This window comes from Ctenocephalides felis, unplaced genomic scaffold (assembly GCF_003426905.1).
Source record: "Ctenocephalides felis isolate EL2017-DRISC unplaced genomic scaffold, ASM342690v1 CF-g0.4_SCAFFOLD_03571, whole genome shotgun sequence".
NCBI classification, from domain to species: domain Eukaryota; kingdom Metazoa; phylum Arthropoda; class Insecta; order Siphonaptera; family Pulicidae; genus Ctenocephalides; species Ctenocephalides felis.
The window spans coordinates 46,329,275-46,350,105 of record NW_020539725.1 but is presented as its reverse complement, the minus strand read 5'-3'; the positions used below and the strand labels follow the sequence as shown (position 1 = coordinate 46,350,105).

The 20,831-nt window shown below is 29.1% G+C and overlaps 1 protein-coding gene across 1 annotated transcript in view; it reads left to right on the top strand.

The window, feature by feature from the left end:
• Positions 1-20,831, top strand: part of LOC113386976 (metabotropic glutamate receptor 2-like) — an 82,998-nt gene that overhangs the window by 53,185 nt on the left and 8,982 nt on the right. The window contains exons 4-8 of the mRNA XM_026624734.1: positions 16,940-17,082; positions 17,277-17,447; positions 18,794-18,938; positions 19,253-19,504; positions 19,757-19,931. Of these exons, the coding sequence (XP_026480519.1) occupies positions 16,940-17,082; positions 17,277-17,447; positions 18,794-18,938; positions 19,253-19,504; positions 19,757-19,931 (886 nt within the window). The remainder of the gene's footprint in view (positions 1-16,939; positions 17,083-17,276; positions 17,448-18,793; positions 18,939-19,252; positions 19,505-19,756; positions 19,932-20,831) is intronic.

Here is a 20,831-nt window from a genome sequence, read left to right as displayed (position 1 = left end):
ATACAAATGCTCTTTATGAACTCACTTAAAGCAATTAATAAAACTAGTTGGTATTGGTATTTTGCCTTGAGGCAAGTTGCACGAACTTTCCGATATGTGTGAATAATCGACTTGATCAATAAAAAATAAATTAATTTATGAGTGATTAAAAGTATTCCGTGTGGATTTATTGCACATAATTAAAAACGAACGAACACGTTAAATCAGGGTATTTTCTAAGAGCAAATTTTCAAAAATCAATAACTTTTATAACTGAACCAGTTTCTGTTGGATTTTAATGGTTTAGTATGTTCATCAAGACCAAGTACTCTATCGTTATACCAAGTAAATCGTCTAATTTTAATTTTAACAAACGTCAAAAAAACTACTCATTTTCTCAAACTTTGATGAATTTTTAAAATTAAACCACTTGTAATATTTCAGTAAGTTCTATAAGACCATGATATATATCGCCAAAAAAAGTTCCATAAAAATCGGCTTATTTTTTTTTAACTGTTAATTACAAGAAAACGGCTCGGTAGATTTGCACCTAAAACTAATCAGTATCATTCCCAACTAATATCTTTCGAACAGTTTTTGATTTTTGAAAATCGGTTCGGTAGGATGAGCTTAAATGTGGGCGACTTTTTTTCAAATTACAAAGAAACGGCTTGACAGATCGTCGTACAAAACTGGCAAACGATAGTCCTCATTGAAATACATCAAATGGCTTTTAAATTTTTGAAATCAGTCTCCTTCGGGAAGTTAATTATTATTAACTTTAATGTTTTATAATATTTTTCTATACATAAAATATTGATATTGCGCCAGAAAATTACATTTTTCAAAGCAATTCATAAAACATTTGCAAAGGTATTGTTATATTTCTGAATGAATCAATATTATATATTTTATATAGTGGAATTTTGATACTTTGAACGAAAAATATGATCAAAATGTACGTAAAATCTGAATTTAATTATTTTTGAAATTTCATATTTCATATAGCACAAATATGAAATCAAAAATATCTTGTGTAAATTAAAAATTGCTCAGCGACACTAAATTGGAGAGATAGGGGAATACTATAACAGTTTCTTTGTTAATATATATATATATATATATATATACATATATATATATATATATATATATATTTTATATATATTAAATATATATATATATATTTATATATATATATATATATATATATTAAGATCCACTAATTAAATTTCTACTAAATAAAGATGGATAGATGCTGTAACTATTCATCTACCGAATCGAGAAAAAATAATTCCACAACTATTATTCATTATTTCACAATTATTTAATTTCTAGAAAAAGTGTGGTGTTACAATTTACTTAAAATTGAATTGTTTCTAAGTAATTTTTTTCATACATCAATTCAAACTATAGCTAACCCTTATCACTCGAAAATTGCGAAACTGATATAAAAATTGTCGCCAGAGCGGCGGCATCCGAGTGGAAAGGATTAATTATAGTTTACAAATATAATGCATTCAAATATGCGCACATCTTACAAACTATTCATTGCTGCTATTTTTTTCACTTGACTCCATAAATAATTCTAATATGTTAGAGCTAGACCCAAGGTTCTTTTTTACAAATAACCTCAGGTGTGATTATTTGCATTAATTAATATAACTATTTATACAATTTAGCAATCACAAAAATTGTTGCACAATATCAAATATTGATTAAATTAAAATAATAAGAGACATAAATTTTAAAAATACTATAGCAAACAGACAGACAGAAATTATGAGATAGATTAATTTTATAATACCTGTGAAAAATTACGGATCTGCACAGTTTAGTTTATTGCGGGTTAGTATTATGCTGGACGATTTACATGTCCAATGGAAACAAACAAATATTTTATTAACGTTTAAGACTCTATAGAAAAACGCCTGTTACTAGTTAGCCCTGTGACAAATAGCCCCTAGCTCCTCTTTTTAATAACCCTAAACTGTTAAAATGACTAGTTCCAAATTTGTACATAAAATGCATTGTGTTAAATAAATAATTTTTACTATAATAATTATGAATTCATAAAGAAATGTGGTGCATTCTTTATGTTTTATATCTCTATATACAGACAAAATACAAAGATAGAGATGCACATACCTTCCATATAACTTTATTTTAAATATATTTTTTATAAAAATAGCTCGCATTAAATTTCCGCATGTGATGCAGATACTCATTATATTGTATTCTATTTACATAGCACAAAGCATAAATTTCCTCTTGAGGAAAGTTGAGCCATTACGTGTGAATACTTATCCGAGCGTCAGAGCTTTCGAGAGCTTTCATGTAATGTTAACAAAACTAACGTTGATGCAAGTTGAAATGTGCATTGTGGCGTGATATTCATAATGTTTAAAGAGGAAAACGAAATGTTCATCGGCACATTTTATCTTAAATTTAATTCACAGAGATTAGTTAATAGTGCGCAATATAAAAAAATAAAAAATAAAATGAAATAGAGGCAACGAGAAAATGCGGACATACAAAACACACACGTGAAGATAAAGCAAAAATTTTCATTTTCGATTTTTGGCCGATTACTATAACTACCCTACGGTAAGTTAAAAATGTAATATCTACAATATTATTGCCGAAAAATAGCTGAGATGTGCCAAAAATTAAAACAATATAAGATAACAATATAAGTATAGTTTATTTTAATAAATAACACGATATGTCCAAAATTGCATATGCATTATTTTATAAGCTTATGCATGTTGTATTTTGCTTTACTTTACTAAATTATTTAAATACAAAAGCATATTTCTACTTATTGAAAACAATGATTTAGAATTTTGTTTCATTCATTAAAAATTCATTTGTTTGGCATTGGATATAAAATATTTAGCAAGTTCATGACTTTAGATTGAACAGTGCCATAGGAACTAGGTTTTACAAATTAATTCAGCTAAGATTTTAACTGAATGTTTATCAAATTATTAGTAAGAAAAACGGTTTTTTGGGAAATTGTAATTACCAAAGAGCAACTAATATAGGGTACGCGATTATAAAAATTATAGACTATATACGCTCGATATACTGTCCTTTGCCACACCAACGGTCGTCGGTGTCCGCATTTTGGTGTGATTAGTATGGCAGAGGACAGTATATCGAGCGACTTGTAATGGATAACACAAAATGCTAATTTAGGTTTCCATATTTTAAATTTTAAATTATAACACTTTGATAATGAGATAAACCTAGTCTCGAAACGTTTGTGAAAATTATTATTTAATAAATTAGTGCAAAAAAGAGGGTTGTTTGTTCATATTTCCAAATTAATATCTATTATCCACTCAGAATACATTTGTTATATATATATATATATATATATATATATATTATATGTATGTACACATATATGTGTGTCTGTTTCTCCATTTATATTTCTACATTTGATGATATCCATCTGCTATACTCAAGATCCAATACATTTATTCGGCATTTTCCCTAACTAAAAACATCCAATCAATTTCTCCTATGGATGTTCGGGACAGTTTTCCACTAGTATATATATATATAGAAGTTGGAAGTTTCCTAACAGAAATACTCATGATAGTTCTTATCCAAACAAAAGTTATGTATGTGATGGGCGCCGACGAATATAAAAATAATGTTCAAATGTATTCGGAATAGTTGCTCTTCTGTGACAAATGAAGCTTTGCTCGTAGAGGGACGTATGTAAATTATGGAGAGCTCGGGATAAGAATGGAAAATTCTAGTGCATTTTTTGTATCAGACGTAATAATGTATAATGCATAGGACTGTGGTCGCTTCTTATGGACAGAAAAATAGTATCATCTGCGGGACTGGTGATAAAAGTTTCATGGTAACATCATGTATGAAGGTCTGCACAAGAAAGAAAATTATTTACTATTAGCATACTAGAAAGTGCATGTGTACAATTGTAGGTAATCATATACGAATATTTATGAAAACCAAGCCAATTTAATCCAAACAAACTAGTGGAGCATGGCATCGTGCCTTAAGGCAAATTGCTGGAACTTTCAGCGCCACAATCAAATATTCGAGCAAAAAAAAATAATAATCAATGAATATTGATCAATTATTTATAACAATTGTTTTAAATATTTTGAAAAACATAATTAAAATTAATATATTTTTATTCATTCATATGATATACAATGACGATATTATAACTCAAAACATGTGAAAATGTTTGCATTAAAGAAATGCTGAATGAATTCATCTGAAGATATATTTCTTACGAGTAGAATAACGCATATGAAATATATACACTTGTAAATTGTAAATTTAAAATTCATATTTGAAGTATAAAACTTTGTATATTTTTTAAATTTTTGAAAAAAAAATTCTGAAGATTTTGAAATTTGCTTGAACCATATAAGTAAACTTTAGAAATTAAATCTTGGTATGACACCTAAAAAAATTGTTATAAAAATTGTTCTTATTATTAAAATATCTATAAAATACCTAGTAATTTGATGTGCATATGTTTAATGATCATTTTAGACCGCCAAATATCATTTTTTTTACATTTTTCTCTGTATCTTCTCTGTAACCGCTAGGCCTATCTACCCCAAATATTTAATCAATTATTTATTTCGTCAATACAAATAAACAGTACTTAGAATTTTGTCACTTTTTGCCTCGTATCTTTGAAACGGATGGACCTGTCTTTGCCAAAAACTAATCACCACGACTCTCCATCAGTAGGAATCGAATGCTTTTTGAATCATTCAAATCGGTTGATCCAAACGCAAGAAATCGTGGACGAAAAATTTAATCTTACCATACACACGCACACACACACGCACTTTTTTCCAATTTTTTCTAAAGTATGTGTAAACTTTGAAACATAATGATATGCAAAAATTTTCATTTTCAATTTTTTGCGATCACTATAACTTACCCTACTTTATATACACAACTTATTTTATGAAAATAATTAATAATTATGTTTTTTTCACAGTTTGAATATTACAATTTGAAATGCTGTTAAAATTTTTATATGCATTTATATAATTTGGTATATAATAAGTTTTTTTTTATTATTTGTCGCACATAATATCATTTTGCACTCAATATACCATGTGAGTGTTTCCATAAATTACGGAGAATAAGAAAAGATAATGCTTGAGAAATATGAAACGTCTGAAAGATTTATATGCTGCAAATTCAAATAAAATTTTTATCTATGGCAAAAAGCTCTGACGTTAGATATCTTACATAAAGAGAAATTTTATTGGGCATTTATAATAACTGATATCTCCATAGAGCTACTGGACTAGAGTTGATATTCTGCAGCTATAATAAAGGATAATATGCCTTAAAAAATGAAGGATTTGTTGATCCTTTTTACTCGACCCACATGTGGATAAAACAATTAAAAAATGTATATGTACCTAAAAATTATATTAAAACCTCGGAAACTAAACAACGGTGCTCACAACAAAAAAAACTAACGACGAAAAAAAAACTTTAGTATTGGATTTTCGAATATATCCATTTATTTTCTGATAGCGACGTTGCTTGATTTGATGTGATGATTAATTACACATCATTTCCCCCCTACTTTCAAATATTGTTGTTAAAAAACATCCTAACTTTACTTGTTTTTGAGATAGTGGTGATGGATTTTTTTACCTTTAAGCCCCATTCCTTATGATTATGTACCTTGTAATTTACATCAATATCTTTTTGAGCAAGTTTTTGGTGCGGTTGTCAACTATAATAAGTTCTACATATTACTTGCATCTAATAGTGTAAGTTTGATATCAAAAGTAGCTTGTCAAACATAAAGCTTCCGAAATGTAAGACGTGTTATACATGTATTCAACATTCAAAGTAGACATTTGATACTGCTATATTGATATATGAAAGTTCTCCTCGTTATTGCTGTTACACGTGCAATTTCTAGTTCTGACAAAATATCATCTAATTAATGTAGAACTAACAAGCTATGTTCAATCGTTTAAGTTATTAAACATAAATTGGTTTAATTAAAGGTATAATTTAGAAGCGATAATCACGTACTCCATGAGCTAATTTTAGCTCCATAATAACCTACTATGATATAATTAAACTTATGTACGTTTTAGATTCATTGGCACATAATGTTTGTTAACTTCTCATAGGGTGTTATAGTAATGGACCGAAAATTGAAAATGAAAATTTTTGCATTTCTTCACGTTTTGAAGGTTTCTGAACATTTTGGCATACCTCAGAAAAAATGGATGTGTGTGTGTTTTGTATGTCCGCACTTTTTCGTCCACGTTTTTGGGTGCACGGATCAACCGATTTGAATGGTTAAAAAACATTCGATTCCTATTCATAGGGAGATGTGCTGATTAGTTTTTGACAAAGGCAGGTACAGCCGTTATGGAGATACGTAGCAAAGAGTGCAGAAAATAGAAATCGAGGTTTTGAGAGATCGAAGCGTCCGATTTGAATTATCTAAAAAACATTTAATTTGTAATGATTGGGAGAAGGGGTAATTAGATTTTGGCAGGTCTAGCCGTTTTGGAGATACCGAGTAGAATGTGCAAATAATGGCAGTTTTCGAGAAAACTATGCGTCCGATTTCAATGATTTGAAGAACTTTCTGCTTGTTTTAACAAAATAATTGCTTTTGAAAAAAAAATCTCAATTTTTTTTTTCAAAAATTAAAAAAAAAAAAAAAAATTATATTGAAAATAATTCAGATTTTAATTTTAATTCTAACTAAAGTTTTAATATACTTTAAAGAAATAATTTTAACTTTGCAATTCAATTTATATAATTCTTACAAATATTAGACAATGTTACAATATTTATAAAAATTTATTTGAAAACATTTAATATTCCTCGAACATTTCGTTACGCTGTGGGAAGTTCCAGCAATTTGCCTCAAGGCGCGATGCCATACACCGCTAGTTTTAATTGTTTTTAGTTTGTACTAGTGTGATAATACTCTAGATAAATAAGATAAAATTATTTGGAGTCATGCCCATACCAATTTTTTGAAACCTCCACATCATAACCATCTAGAAATAACACTGTTAACGCCTCACTCCCAATCCTGGTCTAATTATATATTTTATTACTTTCATGCAGGATAGCAACAATAAACCCTAATCCCTTATTAAACTATTTCAAATTAAAATAATCCATAATATTGTCATGCATCCTATCCCTAAATATATCATTCTGCAATTTATCAATATTTCTAAGAAACTCGGATCAACTGTAATTCTACGTACCATGCAATCACCGGCCAATATCTGATTGATGAATGTAATAGCCACTGATTGGATCGAAAATTGTAATGGGATGTCGCTTAATTCCACAAAATGGGCCAACCAGAAAAATAATATAAAATTCAAATTTTTTTGTAATCAGTCTTAAATCAACACTCAAAGGAGTAATATATAAATATAATCTAACAAACATCAGTATTAATTCATACCTAATCTAAGTAACATATCATCTATAAGTATTTAAATCTTAATTTTCAAATATACAACAATTAAACATTTTTTTTATCTTTTTTTAATCGGTCTGATATAGCCACTATCTAAATATATCTGGTCCTTCGAAAATATAAATAAAGTGCAAGTGCATTTAATAGAGTTCGGCAGCATCTCGGTGGATCACGAACTTCTATACATTTTGCAAACTATCTTATCATAACATATTTTTGGTCCATTCGAACCGGATGGTCAAACAGTCAACAAACACCCTTTGACTATTTTTAACTTTATTGACAATTGAAAATTAATTTTAATATTTTTTATTTTCAAAACATTGATTTGTAAAAAAAATACAGTAAAAATATTGTGACTTTTTTTACAACCTTTCGAAAGTCACATGAAATACAAGCCTTTACCCTTTTACCAAACCGTAATCAATTCTCGAATTTAATATCTCTTCCACATATGAGTGACATTGAAAATAATATATGCAAGTGGAAACCAGACTCTTCTGTTTTGATTTAATTCAATTTCCTGATGCAGTATGCATGACCCACAGGAAATCAACCGAGGATCCGGATTCCGGATTCCGGACTTGGAGCAATCATGTAACTCCGGGACAAAGTAATATGATTATGCGCGCGCGGGTTTACATTTACAATGAGAAATTATTTGCGCATAAACAAAACCTATTACGACGCTGACCACGCACTTCTTGAAACTTTATAATAGAATTTATGTCAGAAAAGGGCTTTCGGTGGAAATTCACATGATGTCGAACGAGGAATTCAATGGTTGTCAAAAATAATCGGGATAATGTATAATAAAACTAGTTGGTATTGGTATTTTGCCTTGGGGACATGAACTTCTCGATATGTGTAAATAATCGACTTAATCAATAAAAAATATATTAATTTATGAGTGATTCAAAGTATTCCGAGTAGATTTATTACACATAATTGAAAACGAGCGAACACGTTAGATCAGAGTATTTTCTATAAGCAAATTTTCCGTAGGACTTTAGTGGTTCAGTATGTTCATTAGGACCAAGTACTCTATCGTTATACCAAATAAATCGTTTAATTGTAATTTCAACAAACGTCGAAAAAACTGCTCATTTTCTCAAACTTTGATGATTTTTTATAATTAAACTACTTGTCGTAAGGCCGTAATATTTCAGTAAGTTCTATAAGACCATGATATATATCGTCAAAAAAAGTTCCATAAAAATCGGCTTAATTTTTTTTTTGATAGTTATTTACAAGAAAACGGCTCGGTAGATTTTCACCTAAAACTAATCAGTATCATTCTCAAACAATATTTTTCAAACAGTTTTTGATTAAAATCGATTTGGTAGTATAAGCTTAAATGTGGACGAAAAGTTTACCACCTTTTTTTAAATTACAAAGAAACGTCTCGGCAGATTGTCGCACAGAACTGACAAACGATAGTCCTCTTTGAGATACATCAAATGGTTTTCAAATTTCTAAAATCGGTTCAGGCGTTTTTGTGAAAACGTCGATTAAATTTCTACTTTTTACAAACACCAAAAAAACGATATTAATTTTTGCAAACTTTGACGAATTTTTAAAGTTAAACGAGTTGTCGTAGGGACGTAGTATTTCAGTATGATCTATAAGACAATGGTATCTACCATCAAAAATCGGATCTTTTGATGAAAACAAAACAAAACATCTCCTTCGGGAAGTTAAAAAAATAGTAGGCGTCTGCCGATGTTTTATGAAGTCATTTATAGTTTTCTGAAGGAGAAGTTTATGTTTTTACCATAAATTATTTCATGCTGATTTCATGTTCTCTCGACGTTTCAAGTCGTTCTGAATCGTTTGAGACCAGAATTTGAAAAAATATATGAGTGTAAGACGGTTTCTCAAAAACAGCTGAACCGATTTAGAAAATTCAAAAGCCATTCCTAGGACTTGCTTTCATTATTATTTGGAGACAATTGGCTAAGCTTTTACAATTAATAGAAATGTTCAAAATTGTTGTCTCCATTATAGCAATAGATTCGAAACAAATTATTTGAAATTTTGAAACCTTTCAAAAGCTATCTACATCGTTATTAGTTTTTGGAGAAGGTTGGTTTGTCATCTGTAATGATTCTTATTCTTACAGAGACTATTTTCTGCATGTATTGAAGCGTAGATTTTGACAATGCGGAAGTACAAATAGTAAGGTCAAAAACACTCTTAGGCGTGTTGCCAAATACTTAGAAACAATTTTGTGCAATATTCCGAAACCTAATGTTCTCAGACAAGATTATTGACCCATATATTGTAAAAGCACTCTAGTTTCAGAACCTCTATAGATGGTAATGGTATTATTACAGAAGCCTTTTTAAACTCACAAGTCGCATAATAATATTTTTAAAAGTTCAAGCTTTTCATATTTATACTCCCAATGAAGTTGTAACTTAGTTTTTAGCTACAAACTTTACCTCGAGCGTTTTGCAAACTTAGAATTTTCTCTTTATGTATCAACTATTATTAGTCCAGTCATTTAAGCTTAAATTAAATAAGAATCTCGGAATTCGAGATACTCAGCAGTAAATACTTGTATATTGACATTTAAAAGTTGTCTCAAAACCTACATATGGTAGGGTGTCAATACCATATGTAGGTTTGAAGACAACTTTAGGATGTCAATATACAAGTATTTACAGACTTATAGCTGTGTATCTCGAATTCCGAAGTGAATTTACAATGTCCTGATCAGATTTTCAAATCATGGATTCTTTTCATTTAACTTTGATTTTATAGTATATGGAGATCTTGCAGCATATGTGTTAATGAGGATACTCGGTATATAAATTTTTGACAATTTTGAAAAAAATTTTTTTTTGTATGCATATTTTTATTGCCAATCAAAATATATATAACTTTTTTAAGACAATCTGCTGATATTTATGCCTTTAAAGAGTTTATCTCTAATGAAATATATATTTTTATCATATGATCAACTTTTTTCAAATTTCGAGTAGGAGATTCCCCACTCAATTCTTTTAAATATTTGTGAGGGCAACCTGGTAATTTTTTGTGGTTTTTATTTTTACTTTTTTCTTTTATTGATACATTAATAGGTTAAGATTCTTAGAATATTTTGAGGTTATACCGGTATAAAATAAACAGCAGCATGTGGTATTTCGAAATAATGAATAATTCCAGTTTGAATATCATTATCAGGAACTAGAAATAGTTTGATGGTCTATTTGCGAACAATATGATACAAAACAATGACATATAATCATATATTTGCGACTTATAAAATATATTTCGAATGCTTGTCTATTTGGCGCGGCTTTCTACATATTGTAGAAAAGTGCAAATATTTGTATGAAAGTGCAAATATTCTATTGCATGTAATTTCTTTGAGAACGTTTGTATGTGACATCGGCTTAAATTTTGCTCATATTTTAGTTGACATGTGAGTGAACATATTGTTCTTCGTTGTTATATGCGGGTAATAATGTAGTTGGTCTACACAACATGGACAAGTTATTTGATTCGACTTATAAAGTCGAATCATTTGTTTATTTTTACTTAACAATATTTGTTATAAACAAAAATGTTCTAGTTATTATGTGAAGAGAATTACTACCTGATAAAATCAATAACTGTGGTGCATAGCATCGTGCAAATGTCTGGAATTATAGAATATTCAAGAAATATTCCAAATAGATTATTATAAATACTGTAACTTTTAATAATCGTATTTGAGAGACAAAATATAAGAGCTCATAAATTATTTATATGAAAAGTAAATGAACAAAAACTGAATCATACGAAGTTAGAATGAAGGGACTGATCTCATATTTCTAATTATATAAACTGAAATGAAAAGATAAAATTATTTATTTGAAGTATATAAGAAAGTTTTAGAATCTAAGCTAGAAACTAGTGGGGCGCATGGCATCGTGCCTTAAGGCAAATTGCTGGAACTTCCCGTACCAAAAATTTTTTTTGAAAAAGATTAACATTTTTGAAAAAAAATTACTCTGAAAAACTTAGATTTTTGAGAAACTATAAATTTTTGACAAAAACTTACTTTTTTTGAAAAAAAAAACTTTTCGGAGAAAAATTTATTTTGAAATATTTTGAAAATTCTGAATCAAAGCAATCGTACTGCTTTAACTGCATAGATACGAAATATGGAAGCGCGTAAGCGCCGCGTCGCCGTCTAACTGATAAACAATGGTACCAAACACATAGGAATGTAAAAAAAAATATACTTATTGCTAAAATCTCTATAAAATATCTGATAATTTGATGTGCATATGTCTAATGATCATTTTTGACCGCCAAATGGCATTTTTTTTTTACTTTTTTTACTAGATCTCCAAAACCGCTAGATCTTCCTTCATGAAAATTTGATCAGTTCTTCGCTTCAAATCGCTTCATCCGTGTTCCCGAAATCGTCGACTAAAATTTCTATCCGAACACACACACATACACACACACATACATCCATTTTTTCTAAGGTATGCCAAAATGTTCAGAAACTTCTGAAACGTAAAGATATATAAAAATTTTCATTTTCGATTTTTTTGCGATTACTATAACTTACCCTACGGGAAGTTAATAAAAATATAATCCGAATTATATGAAAGAATTTATTTTTTTTTTAATTTTGTGTTCATCACCTGATAGCAACATAGTAAGAATCAAGGTAAGCCTGTTATACATCTTTTTCCCTCTACTTTCAAATATTGTTGTTCAAACATTTTTAACTTCGCTTGTTTTTGAGATATCGGTGGTGGACCATTTTACCCGCCCATCTCTACCCTACGCAAGTTGTTCCTTCTATCTAGTAACGAAGTACGTAAACGTTAAAAATTGAACATTGAAACCGTATAGTTATGTTATAAAATTTAACGGTGTGATTTAACACAGAAATTGATTCCTGGATCGTCGGAAAAGTTGTTATCACACAACCTAAGTTGAGTATAAAAGCTGATCTCTGGAACCGTCGGTGTTAATAATGCCAAAACATTTGAAAATTTTCCATCCCCGGTTTAGCTCCTGGTGCTCTAAGGTAATAGCGAGCAGACTTCCGTAAACGAGAATATCACCATACAAATCTGCGGTGTCTCTTGCACGGCAGCGTTTAACTTTATCATATACTCGTACATAGTTAGTTGCATGTCCTTTCCATATTGTGTTTTGTGTACACAACTGCATTATTATCCACATATAACCCACCACGAAGAGGCAAAATGTGCACTCGCATATCAACTATAATATGAACAAAATTTAAGCTGTTGTCATATGCAAAGGTTCTAAAATATTAAGTATATAAGACGAGCTGCAATCAAATAATAAATAGATACGAATGAAATATAGAGAATTATAACGTGTCGATTGTATATTTTGTTTAAAAATTATTGTTAAAGAATTAGATATGAAATGCATGTGGACGACTAATAATCTTTATAAATCGGTTCCATTCATTAGGTCGTATATAATGTATGAACAATTGCTTTATCTTGCCGATGTGTTATACCCGGCAGAGTTGAGTCGGTAATACACATAAACTAAACAGTGTAAAACTTGTGTATGTGTATTGCGTAAGTTCAATTTTTAACAAAATACTGGTAATCCCGAAATACCGGTATTTTTGGTATGAATACCAGTATTCAATACTGGACAAAAATCGTCCGGAATCCCGGTATTCGGAATCATGGAATCCCGGTATTGTAAGCCCTATGTAGAAATGTGTTTTTTGTTGTTTTTCAAAAATTTGTCAACTGGTCCTTTTTACTCCATAGGTGGTGAAAATGGGACAGCCAGGGGGCCAAAATATCCAATGTCTTATTTTTAATTTTAAAGGGATTTTACGAAATAATAGCACTGTATCTAACCTTGATCTGATATTTTGTCAAAAATATTTACCAGCAAAGTTAGAATTCCAATTCATTTAATTTATTTTTTGTAAAATTGCATAGTTTAACTTAATTTACTTTATATTAACTTCCTGTAGGGTAAGTTACAGTAATCGAAAAAAAATCGAAAATGAATGAATGAAATGAAATGAATTTTTATATATCTTTACGTTTCAGAGGTTTCTGAATATTTTGGCATACCTTAAAAAAAATTGATGTATGTGTGTGCGTGTGTATGTATATTCGGATACAAATTTTCGTCGACGATTTCGAGAACACGGATGAAGCGATTTGAATAATTCAAAAAACATTCGATTCGTATTGATAAGGAGACATGCTGATTAGTTTTTGGCGAAGGCAGGTCTAGCCGTTTGGAAGATATGGGGCAAAAAGTGCCAAAAGCGGCAACTCAGTTTTTAAGAGAACGGAGCGTCCGATTTCAATAATAAAACATTTTACTTATATTAAGAAGATGAAAAACTGATCAAATTTTCATGAAGGCAGGTCTAGCGGTTTCGGAGATCTAGTAAAAACGTAAAAAGAAATGCCATCTGGCGGTCAAAAATGATCATTGAACATATGCACATCAAATTATCAGATATTTTATAGAGATTTTAACAATAAGTATAAATTTTGTTTACATTCCTATGGGTTCCGTACCAATGCTTATTCGTTAAACGGCGGCGCGGCGCTTACGCGCTTCGATATTTCATCTCTATGCAGTTAAAGCAGTACGATTGCTTTGAAAAAAAGTTCAGAATTTCCAAAATATTTCAAAATACACTTTTCTTAAAAAAGTCTATTTTTCAAAAAAAAAAAAGGAATTTTTTGTCAAAAAATTATAGTTTCTCAAAAATCTAATTTTTCAGAGTAAATTTTTTTCAAAAATGTTAATTTTTTAAAAAAAATAATTTTTGGTACGGAAAGTTCCAGCAATTTACCTTAAGGCACGATGCCATACACAACAAGTGAACAATAATGATATTTTTTATTTGATTTTATTGATTTTGATTCATGTGCTTCAGCTGAAAGTTAAGACATAATTTAATTTTAGAAAAAAGTTTAAATGATAATAAAATAATTGTGACAAATTAATTTTTAAAAAAATTATGAAAACAAAACAAAGATCTCTCTCTCTCTATTTTATTCTGAAAATATGTAATCCTTTTATATTCTTATGTTTAAATTGCAATTATACTGAAATATCAATTTTCTATAGAGAGGTAGCAGTTTCCATTACCAGAATTGAATTTCTGTTCATAAGTCGCTAGGAATAATCGAATTCTGTTTACGTTGTGAAGCAATTTCGACTTGAGAATATTAACATGCAAATCTGCTGAAATCTGTTTTGGACGATCATCCAGATAGATATTTGATACTGTGACTCAGATACGTATAATCGTATAATTATAAGAGGTTTAGTAAAATGATGATAGTTAGTATGTAGAATTAGTTGCAATTGGTGTTTATAGGTTTTAATAGTGTTCTTGTAAAAGGCGTTTATTCTTAGAGCTCAATTACGTTTAACTAAAATAGTTACATTTATAGTTACAGCTAAAGCTCGTTTTGTGCAGACCAAATAGGAGGAAAGTTACATAAACTTTCCTTAATGCTTATATAAATGACTCAATTAATAAGAAGTGAGATTTAGCTATTTAGCTATTTATTTAATATTTTTGAATATTTTTTATTAACTTCTCGAAGAAGAAATTTATGTTTTAAACAAAAAATGCGATTTGCTAATTTTATGTTTTTGGTAGAGATTGGCCTGGCCGTTTTCTTATAATAAAGAGTTAAAAAAAAATTCGACAATTTTTGTTTTGACGGTAGATACCATAGTCTTATAGATCATACTAAAATACTACGGCCCTACGACAAGTCGTTTAATTTTAAAAATTCGTCAAAAGTTTTCAAAAATCAATATTGTTTTTTAGCATTTGTCAAAATTAGACTTTTCATCGACGTTTACTCATAAACGCCTGAACCGATTTCAAAAATTTAAAAATCATTTGATATATCTCGATAAGGATTACAGTTTGTCGGTTTTGTGCAACAATCTGCCGAACCGTTTCTTTGTAATTTGAAAAAAAGGTGTTGAACTTTTCGTCCACATTTAAGCTCATACTACCGAATCGATTTAAAAAAATAAAAAAATGTTCGAAAGATATTAGTTGGGAATGATACTGATTAGTTTTAGGTGGAAATCTACCGAGCCGTTTTCCTGTAACTAACTGTTAAAAAAAAATTAAGCCGATTTTTATGAAGCTTTTTTTGGAGCTATATATCATGGTCTTATAGAACCTATTGAAATATTACGGCCTTAAGACATGTAGTTTAAATTTAAAAAATCATCAAAGCTTGAAAAAATGAGTAGTTTTTTTGTAGTTTGTTAAAATTAAAATTAGACGATTTACTTGGTATAACGATAGAGTACTTGGTCTTAATGAACATACTAAACCATTAAAGTACTATGGAAACTGGCTCAATTATAAAAATGATTGATTTGTGAAAATTTGCTTTTAGAAAATATTCCGAGTGAACGTGTTCGTTCGTTTTCAATTATGTTATAATAAATCCACTCGGAATATTTTCAATCACTCATAATTTAATTTATTTTTTATTGATTAAGTCGATTATTTCCACATATCGGGTAGTTCATGTAACTTGCCTCAAGGCAAAATACCAATACCAACTAGTTAAAATATTGTTCATATTATACATTTGGGTTAAACAAAAAACTTCTTAACTTTTCTTGTAATCTAAGTTCTAATTTTTTAAAAAAGCCATATTTTTCATTTGCATCTCGAATCTACAATCAACATTCTTGAAACACAGAAGTATGGCTGAAGAAGTATTTTGTATTTTCTTATAGTTTTGCAAAGTTTTATGTGCAAAATATTTTTTTTAAAAAACATGAAATGCGCGTGATGGCTAATTAAAAGTTTGTTTCAGCAAGATTAAATCTTTTATACATTAAAATAAAGCTTTGCTTCTAGCACATCTTCTTGCGATATAAAAATATTTTATATTAGAAAAAATAATTTAGAATAAAGTTGATACTAGTTATTTATTGCATCTTGGTTTCAAGCATGAAATTAATATTTTTTATTGGCAAACGTTAGAATTTAGAATAACATTTGAAATTTATCTATTAATAAAACTACCTGGTACAAACCAGAATTTCTGATGATTAACAGTGGTAGTTTTTAAATTCCAAAAATATTTAAATTTTTTTCCATGATATCTTTATCACAATGCAAAGTTTCATCAAAATCCAAGAAGAGTAAACCTAAGGTTGTCCTTGTGAGAAAATTTGTATTATTAAATTTGTCTCCAAGTTTTATAAGAGTACATAACACAGGATTATCTAAGAAATTAGCATCAGAATGTTTATGAAGATTTGTTTTAAGTGCCATCTAGAATCTTGGTTAAAAAGTTTCAAAAAAGCTACAAACAAACTTTCCAATCAATCACAACTTTCTCATGTGTTGCAAACTTTATTCTCTTATAATATGTACTGTTATCTTCATAGAATATGCAAGTTTTAGTAGAAATAGTAGCATGATTACTTATTTTTCAGGTTCTATTAGTAACATAGATGGTGCAGAGTATCATTGCAACAGAACCCAAATTCGAAAGGTGATTTCTGGAGTTGTTGGAGCAGCGTCTTCAGTTACCAGCATACAAGTTGCAAACTTATTAAGATTATTTAGAATACCACAAGTAAGCAAAAATATTCATTTTATGAATTATTGATTGTTGTTGTAAAATATGTTTAATCGATGCTAAAATGTGAAGTGCACCAGAACTTGTACACATTGATTTACTTGAAGAAAATGTCTCAATCTCTTGTCGTACAAAAAAATCTCAAGGATATATATGTAGGTAATAATTACATAAATATTTATGTACCGTAGGTGTCATTTTTTTCGACAAGTCCCGAGCTCAGCAACAAACAAAGATTTGAATACTTCTCACGTACGATCCCTTCCGATCATTACCAGGTCAAGGCAATGGTGGAAATTGTCAAAGTTATGAACTGGAGTTACGTTTCCATCATATATGAGGAATCCAACTACGGAATAAAGGTAAATATTGCTGATTTATAAATAAAACACAATTCTACCTTTTCAATTTATAAAAGTATACCCGACGAAACATTTTTCTTTGGGGAATATTGCTGCTGTTTGTTATATTGATTTCATATTGCAGCTCAATAACTTTCCTCGACTGTATTCGTTACTAAAACATAAAAAGTGAATGTCTGAAGACTCCTTGATAAAATATATTTCATTCCATAACAAATGTACTTTGTATAGCTTGCTATGAAAAATAAATCAAAAAAAAAATTCATAACAAATTTATATAGTTATATTTTGAATCTTTTCCCTCAAACAAAAATGAATCAAAGCGGCTAAAACAGCACCACTTGAAAATTTTAATATCTTTGGTGGCCACCTCGGTATCTAGCAATATGATATCAAATTTTTACTTGAGATCATAGATTTCAAATATGATTTCAAGTAGACATTGCTGCAACATATGTATATGCAGAGGGCTCGGATTGCATCCCTGTATTGTGTATAGTAAATAGAGCTTCATATTTGAACGGTTTTGTGAATTGAAACAAACTAATTCTGGAACTGGCATACAGCACATTTTTGTCACAATCTTTAGTTTTTATGCACTAACTGATTTTTTAAATAAAACTTCCTTAGGCGCGACTAGGGACTCGTTCCATACAAATGCAATGGAAGTGCGTTACGGCCGAGTCCAGTGCCATTGATTCGTCATTTGCTCTCGATGATATCATTTCTATATCGGTCGATTGTGATTAGTCGTCGTGTATGTGTATAGAGATCTGTCGTTGTATGCGTACCCATATCAACAAGGAAATCGGCAGAGATAAATAAACATTTTAAAGTTACATCGTAGAACTTGATATTCGTAGTAGAAAATATGTTTTAGGCAAGACAGATATTACAGCTGTTCCAGAATGAGATTATATCGCCAGCAAAAAAGTAAAAAAAATACAAGCAGTCAATGAATGTATGTTAATTTTAATTACATGAAGTTCTTCAAACACAATTACATGATGAGTGAAGTTGCAAAACAATATTTGTTTAGGCGTTGTTTAACATAATCCACTGTGTGAACGAATATTATAGAATTTATTAATCAGCAATTACTTCATTTCTTTAATGAAGGTTCATTTTTAAATGATATATAATTACAATGACGAACCGATTATGTTATATTTGAAGTATGACTTTAATTACATTATTGTTTTTAAAAATAGCACATTTAATAACTATTTTTACTGTTATAGTATAATTTTTATTTAGCTTAAAGTAAAATTATGTCTTTAAATATCCAAACTAAAAATAATACTTGCATGTATTAGTTACCTAAAGTAATATTTTTTTGTTCTAAGGCTTTCGAAGAGCTAGAAGATCTTTTATCCAGAAATAATATATGCATTGCCGTCAAAGAAAAATTAGTGAAAGACTCTGGAGTCGCCGAAGAAATAGCTTATGATAATATTATACAAAAAATGTTAACAAAGCCAAGAGCTAGAGGTAAGCAACAAAGATTAATAAGGCCAAACAAACTGTTTATTAGAATGTTTTATTTTTCTATTGATAATCTTTTTGAGCATGTTTATCTTTTATTTCAGCTTCATTCCAATATAATATTTTATTTGTGAAATTTTTCTATATTTTTTCACTTAAAGTTTCTTCTAATAAAAGTTTTTAAGACACCATGATTACTTTCTACTTACTTCTTGTATGACAAATCCATTTTGAGACCATGGCTCTATATCCACCAGAAGCATGTAATCTCTAAACTTTAAATTAAACTTAAAATTTTTAAATTTCAATTATCTTTCCAGGTGTCATAGTATTTGGATCTGACCAGGAAGTGGCAGGTGTAATGCGCGCAGTAAGGCGATGCAATGCCACTGGTTTCTTTTCTTGGATTGGATCAGATGGATGGTCTGCAAGAACTTTAGTATCTGATGGTAATGAAAGGGAGGTTGAAGGAACGTTGTCTGTTCAACCTGAAGCTAACCTGGTGAAAGGATTTGAGGAATATTTTCTTGGTTTAACGGTGGAGAATAATCAGAGAAATCCTTGGTTTGTCGGTAAGTTGGATAATAGAAATGGGATTGTGAAAACAGCTATAGATCAATTTATTACAAATAAAATATTTTACAATACATATTTTGAATTTAGATGTTTTTGCAAAATGTATATTAAATCTATTTTCCAATTTTATTTAAAATTGTGGTTCAATCCACTTCAATTTATTCCTGTTTTTTGTGATCTTTTTACATCACTCTTTGAAACCTTCCAATTTCGTTTCACTTGCTAGTTTTTTTCTATCAAATTTTCAGAATTTTGGGAAGACCATTTCCACTGCAAATACCCGAATTCTTCAATAACTCCTTACAATCAGAACTATACTCAACAATGTACAACTAAAGAAAAACTAACTCGAAACAATACAGCTTTTGAAGATCAGTTGCAATTCGTAAGTGATGCTGTTATGGCTTTTGCTTATGCAATAAGGTAAGATAATATTATAAAATATTTTTGTATTTTCAACTTTTTAAAGAAGATCTTTATGTTTTTCATAAAAATTCCTACTTACTAACTTTGGGTTTTCTCAAAGTTTTGAATCATTCTCACTCGTTAGAAAAAGTATGTTTTGTGAGTGTTGTATAGGGGGTGTGTGTCTAACTAAATAAAAATTTGTGAAAGTTTGAAATATTAGAAGATTTGATATGTTAGTGGTTTTATTTGCTCTTCTGAGAAACCAATATTTAACGTTCTATCTATACCTTTTATATTAACTTGCGTATAAAAGAGATATATTAAATTAAAAAACTTTCAAATTATTTATATTCTATAATAACTTAATAAATAATTTAAAACTATTTATGAATTTGCATATATAAATTTGTCAGCATGTATAGATTAAAATATATTTCGTTCGTAGGAAATTTTCTTCAACATTATATTGTGTCTCAACCAATACATATTTTACAAGAAGAAGTTTGTGCTCAAAACAATGTTTAGTTTAAGAACCTACATTGAAGTTTCAAACTACCGAGATAGTTTCATAAAAGAAATGAATTATTAATCCGTATGATACAGGGTATTATAAGAGTTTTCTTAAAAATTTTGTGTAAATTATTTAAAAAAATTGCGAAGAATTACATGAAGAAATTATAAATTTAAATTTTCATTTTATAGATATACTAGCAAACCCGACGAACTCGGTTTCGCCACCAGATGGTTTCGTGAGAAAGATGAAGAAATTTTTTGTTTGTATTATATTTGAAAAGGAAAAATTTGATTTTATTACACAACTGTAATGAATTTATTTCGATTATAAAAATAAAGTGTTTTTTTAGTTGAACTTATCTAAGTAAATGAAAGTGAATCCGCAAATTATCCGTTTCATTG